Here is a 10,550-nt window from a genome sequence, read left to right as displayed (position 1 = left end):
TATACTTGGATATGCATTAATTTATTATTATTGCAGTTCAAAGATGGCAGACTCAAAAGGAATAAGTTTGCTCGGGCTGAAGCAGCATTAAGAAGTGAGATTGATAAGAGGCCTGATTTGAACGGTTTAATGCAAGATCTTAGCCTTAAAGATAAAGAGGATTTGGGAAGCCAAAGAAGGAATTGTTCAACAAGCGGTGAAGTTTCAAAGGAGAAGCATATTGTGAAAGAAGTAGAATGGGCCCGATAGTAAATGGGAAATTGCTTCCTTTGATGGAGAACATAACAGTTAAAAGTAAAAGTTTTATGTTTCGGAAGACAATCTGCTTGATTTGTATACATGGAGATTTGATCCTAGTGATAATGATGATAATATCAAAACGGAAAATGTGAAAGAATATCAAGTTTCTTCTCAATCAAAGATTCATGATACGGAGAGAGTTAATAGGAAAGTGGGAGAAGAAGAAACAAAAGTCTAATAATGTTAATGATGGTGGTAGTCATGATGTCAGAAGTGAGAAAAAGAAAACCGTCACGTCTGATTCTAATAAGTCTAATAATGTTAATGATGGTGGGATTTCTTTTCCTCCACCTTGAGACGGTCAGCCATTGCAGTCAAAGTCAAATAATGACAAAAGTAATGATTCTTCAACTGGTAAAAGTTCAAGGGAAGAAGAAGAAGATGAGACTGATGTTGCAGGTTCAGAAACTTTCATGCTTTCAAGTCACGGGCTTTCGAAACTGGCCCATAAAGAGGAAGAAGTAAAACTTGCTGATCCAATTGAAGAAGACCCGGGGGCATTATTGGAAGATGAAGAAGTAGTTGCTGTTCAAGAGCAAGTGAAACAAATAAAGGCCCAGGAAGAAGAATATGAGACGTTTAATCTTAAAATCGTGCACAGGAAAAACAGGTATGTTTATAATTGAAAATAAAAAAGTGATTTTTCATAATGATTTGAGTTTATTTTGATAAAAATTGTATCTTTATTGTGATTCAGAACTGGGTTTGAGGAAGACAAGAATTTTCATGTCGTGTTAAATTCGGTGATCGCGGGTCGCTATCATGTATCGGAGTATCTTGGATCTGCTGCATTTAGCAAAGCACACGATCTTCATACGGGCATGGATGTGTGTGTGAAAATTATTAAAAATAATAAAGATTTTTTTGACCAAAGTCTTGATGAAATAAAGCTTTTGAAGTTTGTCAACAAGCACGATCCTGGTGATAAGTACCATCTTCTCAGACTCTATGATTACTTTTATTACCGGGTTAGTAATCAATCAAATTGTTGCTGAATTATCTTGTTTCAGTATGATTCTTGGTTTGATAAAATTTATATTTGTATGTATTTTCAGGAACATTTGTTAATTGTATGTGAACTTCTTAAAGCAAACTTATATGAGTTCCAGAAGTTCAATAGAGAATCTGGTGGGGAAGTTTACTTCACAATGCCAAGATTGCTGGTTTGTTGTGTTTATATATCTAATATATATCAAAAAGGGCAGTTGAGCAGTTTAACTGACCGGTCAACATGATTACTTTTTGGGTCGGGTCGGGGTGATCTAAAGGCTAAAATGCATACTTTTTTAAGAAATCTTAATCTTATAAATAATTAGTTAAACCAATGATAATCTAATTTTTGAATAAGATGATTTGGGAGGGTTTATGCGTTAGAAATACGCTTGGATAGGCCTGTAAATGAATCGAACGTTCAGTATGTGAACTTTTCGGCTGGAAGTTCGTTTATATGTGTTTATTTGTTATATGTTAACAAACGAACATAATCAGAACTTTTTGTTCTTTATGCCTTGTTCAATTGGTGTTTGCTTATTTTTGTTCGTTTGTTTGTGTGTTTGTGAACCGATTGTTCATATTATTAACGAACGAACATGAACAAGAAATTCCCATTCGTTCTATTTTTATTTATGTTCGTTTGTTTATGTGTTTGAGTACCGATTGTTTATATTATTAACGAACAGACATGAACAAGAAATTTCCATTCGCTTAATTGTTTTTGTTATATTGTTTGTTCTTTTAAAGTTAAACGGACGAACTACATGTTTCATTCATAGTTATCAAATGTGATAAGCGCTCGAAAGCGTTGAGGTGGTGCCTAGCGCCCAGGCAATAAGCGTAAAAAAAGCGCCTGATTTAAAAAAAAAAGTGCGCATTAAAAAAACAAAATTTTAACTAAAGTAGAACATCTTAATAACAAAACAAACATTCGTTCTTGAAACTTTGATTGAAGCTGATGTTGTTTGATCACATGCAAATAATAATAATATATGGTTTAGATCAGTGGCAATTGAAGCAAAAAACAGGCTAAGTGATGACTATTATTCACGTTGTTAGTAAATGTAACCGGTAATGCATTAAATAGTGGGAGTTTTAGGTTTTACTTGAGAATAGGAACAAGTGGGATAAATGACATTTAGTACGCATGGGAACCAAGTCATCGCTTTTAATATCTGATGCATTGAAATCCCAATTAATGTGCTTCGCCCAATAAATGCGCTTAAGCGCCCTAAGCGGTTGCTTTTGATAACTATGGTTTCGTTTATGCGTGTTCGGTTCGTTTATGGGCCTGCATATTGACAACTTTCAACCTGTTTGACCAATTTCCTTTTAAGCTAACCTTTTATTGTGTCCAAATTTTTACTATATATTTAGCATTCCAGAATAATCCAATTTTTATGAATAAGATGGTTTAGGAGGCGTTATGACTTATGCATTAGAAGTAGACTTTTAACCTGCTTGACCAGTTTCAGTCATTGACCCGTTAGAGATAAAACATAATCCTAATCGACCCATATTTGTGTGTGCAGTCAATAACGATCCAGTGTTTGGAAGCACTTCAGTTTCTGCACGATCTCGGGCTCATACATTGTGATCTAAAGCCCGAAAACATTTTGGTCAAAAGTTACAGTAGATGTGAAATCAAAGTTATTGACCTTGGATCCAGCTGCTTTGAAACCGACCATCTTTGTTCTTATGTCCAATCACGGTCTTATCGTGCACCCGAGGTTATTTTAGGACTTCCATATGACAAAAAGATTGATATTTGGTCACTCGGCTGCATTTTGGCTGAACTTTGTACTGGAAATGTAAGTATCTGAGACATTTTCAGGACTTGTATTGTAATTAGAATTTATGCTGTGTTAAACGTAATATTTTGTGTTTTTGTTGTATGTTCTTTTCCAGAATGATTCACCGGCTACTTTGCTTGCTCGGGTGATTGGAATAATATCTCCAATTGACCAAGATATGCTTGCTAAGGGACGCGATACACATAAATATTTTACCAAAAATCACGTGCTTTATGAGCGTAATCAGGTACTAAAGTTATTCTTTTTGTCCTTTATTTGTTGTTTAACTTAATTTAATATAGTATGTATGATAATTGGTGTATGTTCCTATGTGTTTAGGATACAAACAGATTGGAATGTTTAGTGCCAAAAAAGACATCATTAAGGCACCGGTTACCGATGGGTGATCAAGGGTTCATTGAATTTGTGACTCATCTGCTTGAAATCAACCCGAAGAAACGCCCGTCAGCTGCAGAAGCCCTAAAGCATCCTTGGTTATCGTACCCTTATGAACCAATTTCATCTTGAAATATGGTCACGGTGTGCCATAATGCTCGGGTATTGGGATAGAGAACTGGCACGCCTGCAGAAGGGCGTAGAAGCATTTGTTTGGGGATGCTGGGTTGCGAACTCTCTTTTCCAAGTTGTGTTTATAAACGAAAAGGATATGTTTTTTTTTTCAGTGATTTTGTGGTGGAAGAGAAACCTTTGTTCAATCTTGTTGTACATGACAATTACAGTGGTGATTTAGTGATTAGCAGTAGTTTGTTATATAGCCATTTAACCATATTTCTTATGTTACCTTTTGTTGCACCTTTTTATGTATGTTCCGTGGTTTTGATCTACACTACTGTTTTTTGCCAACACTAGCGCAGTTGGACCTTGAAGCCGACATATGAAAGTTAAAATTGTCTTATAAGTTCATGTAAGATTCTCGTTATACCTTTGTATCTTAGAAACATATCAGAAGGCGACAATGTACTGATTTATTTGTAAGGGTGTGTAACGACAAACCAAATCAGCCGGGTGGCTTGAGCCGTTCAGTTCGACGGTTTAAAGCAGCCGTTCAGTTTGATGGTTCAAAAGCTCTGTTTTGACTGTTTAATGAATTGAACTGGTTTTTCTTTTTTTTTTTCCTTCAGAAGTCATTAGTCTGTATTATTACCTCTCTAGAAAGAAAAATATAAATGATACAAGCTAAACGACCTGCTCAGCACACTAGGGGTGCAAACGAGCCGTGCTGCTCATGAGCTACTCGAGATCAGCTCGTTAAAAAGCTCAATCGACCCCAAGCCTAAAAGTAAGCTTGTTTAATAATCGAGCCCAAGCCTGAGCTTCACTCATCGGGCGCAAGCCAGCTCACGAGCCTAAACATTTACATAATTTTTTAAAATATATATTTAATAATCATTAATTAATATATATAATGTTATGAAAAAATAAATAAAAACTAAATAATATATATTTTTTATACATAAAATTATAATAGAAAAATATATATAAAAATAATTATAATTATATAAAAAATAATTGATAAAATAGTAAACGAGCCGAGCTCGAGCTTGAGAATCTATTCACGAGCCGAGCTCGAACTCGAGCTTTGAGTAAGTTAAACGAGCCGAGCTCGAGCCTAGTCGAGCCCAGGCTCGTCTCGTATCGTTTGCACCCCTAGCTCACACTGCCAGTTCCATGTTCCAAACTAATCCGAACTGTTAAAACTGACATACAGGCAAAACCGAATCATGAACAAAATCATTTGGATCTCAAACCAGCCGACTAGCTTCTTTTCAAAGATTTAGTCAGTTTCAACGGTTTACAAACATCCAACAGGCACCATATCCATAGTTTCCAAAAAAGGACCAAAATCATACAACTTGCATATCATCAAGAACATACAATTGACCATTAATCATAGTAACTAGTATGAAAAACACAAAACTGCTTTTATCCAAATAGTTATATTTATCAGCTAATAATAAACTCATCTTTCAAGTGCATATCAAAAGAAGCAGTTAAATATATAAATAAAAACCTTCAGGTTACAAAAAGCTAATAATTCATTGATATCACCTACAAGGCACTTTCCCTATAATAATAATAATAATAATAATAATAATAATAATAATAATAATAATAATAATAATAATAATATACCATATCTTTCTTCTCTCTTGTATAATATACCATTTACTATCTTCTGTAAACAATCAGCACGGCTACAAATTTATTACCCCCAAGGCCGCCCAAACAATCGACACGAATGTACACTTACTTGTCGACCAAAATCAAAACAACTCTGTAAGATCATCCATCGGTATATCAAGTCCCGCTGCAAAATCCCCCTCGGGATCTTGTTCATCAAAGTTGAGAAAAGAATTGAGATCCTGAGGAACCCCAAGATCGGCACCAACTCCCATTTCATCCAACGGGTCTAAATCATTAATCAAATCATTGTTGTTCCTGTTGGATGAAGTTTGCCATTTAGGGCCTGTCGGATGTGTGGTCCCAGTTTGCTTATTGTCGGATTTGTTTCTGGGTGTTGGTGGTTGACCTGCTTTTTGTCTGGGTTTTGTTTTTTGTCGTTTGTTGGTGCTGATGTCATCGAGCAATACTTCTTTCTTTCTGCCTCGGTTTGATGACGGCCCGGTTTTGGGCAAAGCTTCATCTGAGGATATTTAAATTTTAAAAAATGTTACAAATTAGAAAATAACAATAATAATAATAATAATAATAATAATAATAATAATAATAATAAGATCAAAAGGTTATGACAACTGAGAAAAAGGTGTACCCAATGAGGGATTCGTGCGAGCGACTGGAGCAGAAAGGATATCGTGAAATGGCGGCTCATTGAAGCAACTTGTACCCGAATTTTCAAATTTGTGACACCTGGCGAGAGTTCTCTTTCCGAAAGCCAAAGCGGCTTGTTTTGGCACCTTTTGAATCCCGGATCTCGAGCTTCTTCTAGTAGACTGTTAAGTAATTGTATACAGAAATAAGTCAAACTTGAGCTCAGGGCAAAAACGCCATCTTACACACACGTGCACACTGTAGGTGTGTTCAAGAAACCAAAATAACCGAACCGAAATAACCAAACCCAATAAAAAAACCAAGGGGTTTCATGTCTTTTAAGAAACTGGTTTTTCGGTTTGGCTATCAACTAAAAACCGAACCAAAAAACCGATTTGAAGTAGTTTATAAGAAACTAAGTAATGGTGTCGCCCAAAAATGTAAGATCCAAATGTGTAACGATCAATTAATCATAAATAAATAAAAATAGGCCCAAATTAATTATTTTAGGCCATTCATTTCGGCCATTAAATTTCAAGCCCAAACGATAAAACCAAAAAGACCGAACCAAAAAAATCGATCTTAAGTAATTTATAAGAAATTATATATGGTGTAGCCCAAAAACTTTTAGAGTTTTAGATCCAAATGTGTAACAGCCAGTCAAGCAATCATTAACTAAAAAAAATCAGACCCGAAACTCATTATTTTAGGCCATTAGCTCAGCCCAAAACTTTCAAGCCCAAATGGTAAAACCAAGAAAAATGAAACGGAACAAAACCAAACAAACCCATTGAGTTAACCAAAAACCAAAACTTTCAAAACCCCAAAATCAAATTTTCAGTTTTTGGTCGGCTTGAGCCAAAAACCATCCCATAGCACGCGCAGTCGCGCACACTAAAGTTACAAGTAAAAGAACTCACCAAAAGTTTTCTGTATGCCTGTTCAACCAATCTATCCATGGCAAGTGTTTCAAGGTCTCTGTGCATATGACAACGACATAATATTTATATTTGTAAAAACCAAAAATCAAAATGGAAGCCAAAAGACGCTGGGTATGGATGTTTTACCGCATTCTAGAATTACTATCCATATTATTGCTTATTTTCTCCAAGTATGCCTTCTTTTTAACCTCCTATAATACAAAACAAAAACAAAAACAAAAAAAAACTCATATTAACACTAGATACAGTTGTAACCAAACATAATGTTGAATTAAAGCTTCCATTAAATAACCTGTTGATTAAGTATTGTGTTCAGTTTATTAATTTCATCCTGAATCGTTTCATTTTCCTCGTCTACCAATACAGGCTGTCATAGAGAAAAACAGCACATGAGTGGTTAAAGAATGTTCTAGAAACTTCTACATCAAAAAAGTAGTTTTGATGGCCTACCAGCAAAGCCGATGGACATAATACGCCTATGCTATTAAGCTCCAGTAGAAGTTTGTCATCTAGATTCGTGTTTTCATATGAAGAATCACTAAGGTTATGTGTATCATACGTTGGAACACAAATGTTCGAATATTGCATATTTCTTGCATCTTCTTCTTCAGGAGTATTTCCGTCATTTACTATGAGTGCTGATATTAATCTTTGGTATAATGGTATGGACTCATTGGATGGTTTATCCACGTCACGTTTCCCCAAACAAGATCCGTTTTCAGAAAGAAGTGGATCAGAAATAGAAGCCACCTGGCTCAAAACACAACAGTTAGAACAAAAACAATAAAAATGTTTACATGTATATACTATATATAGATAATAAACAAATAGTTAAATGGAGTTCAACCTGCCGGGATAAAAAGGATTTGTCTTCAGAATCGACATGTGCAAACACCGGTTCCATTTTCTTCCAGAATGGATTTGTACATGCTAAATCTAAAGACACAAGCAAATAATAACCATACTGATAAAAATATATACCGATGTATTAACAAAACTGAAAAAATAAACAAAAAGATATAGACTTACAACTAGCAGTACGAGCATGATTTGCAGCTGCTAACATTTCTTCCCGGTCATCATCAGATGCCCCTAGAACAGCATAATTATCAGCAAAAATGAAATAAATATGTAATAACTTATATAATTTAAATTAAATGAAAAATGTACCTGGACAGTCAGGAGAGCTAACATTCTGTAAAGGAGAATTACGTGAATACCCCTTGCGGTCAGAAAGCTTTTTCAATCTACGGCCAGGCTTACTGCAAAGAACAACATTATTATATGAAACTATAATCACTAGCTAAAGCATACCGAAAGGGGAAAATATGTTTTTATCGTTAAAATGTTTTTACCTTCCGTTCTTCCTACAGCCCGCCTTACGAGTTTGAATTGCATTCGTTTCTTCTTTGTTGGTCAATCGGCTTTGACCACCAACAGATTCATGACTTTCAGATAACCTTGGTGAGGATTGAACACTATCAATCTTAACCATCAACTTCTTTGGACCACCGGTTGCAATCTTGGAACTAGGTGAACCATTGGTCCCGTTAGAGGTGAATCGAGCACCAGCATCAGGAGGTGAACAGCTCTCAAAAGATAACCGTTTCTCATCCTGATTTGAGACAACAGACAACAGAAATGGTCTCCTGGCTCGAGCCATTTTCTGAGGTCTCTGACCACCCCATTGAGCCGCCATAGGAGGAGAAGATGAACCTAACGGCATTGAACGCTTGCGGCTGTTTAGCGAGTCATCGTGGCTATTTAACCTGAAATTATGCGAAACCCTAATAGTTTACATATGGGCCATGGGCCATAATTACAATAAACCATAAAACACTCTTAGCATTTATGGATAAGTGCCATATACAAACGTGCGGCCTTGGTTGACAACATGCTTGTTTTGCATTTCTTAAACACAATAACTAAATAAAAGATAATGTACCTATAGATGTGCGCATCACGTGGTTGTGAACCATTATCAACAGCCACCTTGTTTTGTACAGCTCTTTTAGGCACTCCATCATCTTCAATGGCTCTTGTAGAAACCGTGCTAATTGACCGTTTTCTTTTGCCTTTTTTATCCCACCCGTCACCGCCTGCAGCCATCCTACGGATCTTTTCAAACAAATCAGATTCTCCAACATTATCCTCGAGCAAGTTTCCATCTTTTGCCTGCAATGAAGTCAAAAAACAACAAAAATGAGTTAGCATACAAAGAAACTTACTTGATGGGCAATAGTTAAAAGCAAGCAATATGATTTGCTACCAAATGCTTCAGAAATAACAAAACATCAAGTTACAAAATTATTTTAAAAGCAAACCCGAGATTCAGCCACCGAAGTTCGAACGCGCTTGTTGAGAAGAATGTTCTTAGGTCGATCTTCTACTCTTTGATTCATACTGTAAATTTGGGTACCGGTCTTCATGTTCAAAGCATTTGCTCGTGAAACACTCATTAACTCGTTCCTCTTTTGTTTCTTGGACGTTAAATCTTCACAATATTTATCCAATTTACGCAAGCGTTCATCCATCTTATTTGCTCTAGCCCTATTAGAAATAGCAAAGCATCAAACATTAACTAATGACCAGGTGTATCTAAACACATTCAAATTTTAGATAGCAATTCTATATAGTTCATTTATTACTTCATCGACCATCTTGAAAGATGCCAACAAGAAAACCAGTTGTAAACATCCACCTACCGTAATATTTATACCATAAATAAACGTAGCATATACAATAGACTAAATATATATAAAGTACCTAGCTTTGATACATGTATCCTCAACACTCGATCTAAAACGCTTTAGATCCTTCAAATCTTCCATTGGAGACACGGGTTTCGCATAACTAGCAGCCGCTCTGAAAGAATTCTCTTCTGCCGTGCTTCCAACAGAAACCCCCAAAACCTTCTTTAACTCATCATGCCAAGCAATTTGATGTCGCATCACAATCGGCTCAAGTGATATACTCTCTGACAATGTATGGATTTCATCTGCTACCACCGATGAACCACTTCCGCCACGTGGCGGTGGCGGTGGCACAGAAAACCCTGAACCAAGCATCCGGCTCTCAGACCGATCCAGGCTAGGCCCCCTCTGCCCATTCAGATAAGTTCCCGAAAACACTAACTCGGATGAATTAGCTGAAGTAGATTCAAATGTTGCATTTCCAGCCATCAATCAACACACCTCTAGTATCACACTCGTAAATTGTAGAAGCATAGTACCTTATTCTGAATCAATTACCAATCACATTAAAAAAAAGGTTAAATGAAGTGATCAAACTTAATAATAAATAAACATCAATCATTTTATGATCCTACTAAATCCCGCGAATCCGCAATCCACTGAAAAGTCTAAAACTGCTACTTAAAATCATCACATTATCCGTACGGATTCCAAAAACCTACCAATTCTATTCATTACAAAACAAATTGATTCAAGACAGATGTGACAAAAAACCCGACCCGCAGATACGAACAAGGTTCCAGTTTCTCAGAGAAACCTAAACCTGACCCCCTTGAACCGGTTCCACCTCTACCCAGGCCGACCCGATAAAAACCCGATTCGTGCTCGGACCCTGAAAAAACCCCGAATTCCTGGACCGACCCGAAAAACCCAATTCGAACCCGGTTCCCGGTCCCTGAAAAAACCCAGAACTAGAATTCAAAAAGAAGCTTTTTAACTGCTTCCACCTCCACCCGACTGATCCGACAAAAACCCGGAAA

At 36.3% G+C, this 10,550-nt stretch overlaps 2 protein-coding genes across 2 annotated transcripts; one reads left to right on the top strand and one right to left on the bottom strand.

Moving 5' to 3' along the window:
• Positions 1 to 425: 425 nt before the first annotated feature.
• LOC143590007 (uncharacterized) lies at positions 426 to 3,855 on the top strand. Its single transcript, XM_077070611.1, has 7 exons — positions 426 to 560; positions 606 to 910; positions 998 to 1,268; positions 1,356 to 1,463; positions 2,826 to 3,102; positions 3,188 to 3,333; positions 3,426 to 3,855. The coding sequence occupies exons 1-7, from the start codon at positions 426 to 428 to the stop codon at positions 3,612 to 3,614; spliced, it is 1,431 nt and encodes a 476-aa protein (XP_076926726.1). The 3' UTR covers positions 3,615 to 3,855.
• Positions 3,856 to 5,260: 1,405 nt separating this feature from the next.
• LOC143590006 (uncharacterized) lies at positions 5,261 to 10,181 on the bottom strand. The gene is made up of 13 exons (XM_077070610.1): positions 9,584 to 10,181; positions 9,142 to 9,367; positions 8,763 to 8,992; positions 8,173 to 8,586; positions 7,988 to 8,079; positions 7,847 to 7,909; positions 7,665 to 7,753; positions 7,268 to 7,567; positions 7,110 to 7,184; positions 6,944 to 7,008; positions 6,797 to 6,854; positions 5,878 to 6,058; positions 5,261 to 5,751 (listed from the first exon to the last, which is right to left on the bottom strand). The coding sequence occupies exons 1-13, from the start codon at positions 9,997 to 9,999 to the stop codon at positions 5,372 to 5,374; spliced, it is 2,589 nt and encodes an 862-aa protein (XP_076926725.1). The 5' UTR covers positions 10,000 to 10,181; the 3' UTR covers positions 5,261 to 5,371.
• Positions 10,182 to 10,550: the final 369 nt, after the last annotated feature.

This window comes from Bidens hawaiensis, unplaced genomic scaffold (genome assembly GCF_021521415.1).
Source record: "Bidens hawaiensis isolate Kalapana, Puna unplaced genomic scaffold, B.hawaiensis_p1.1 tig00038087_1, whole genome shotgun sequence".
Taxonomy (NCBI): domain Eukaryota; kingdom Viridiplantae; phylum Streptophyta; class Magnoliopsida; order Asterales; family Asteraceae; genus Bidens; species Bidens hawaiensis.
Note: the sequence above shows the minus strand (reverse complement) of the source record. Positions and strands in the feature narration are given on the sequence as shown.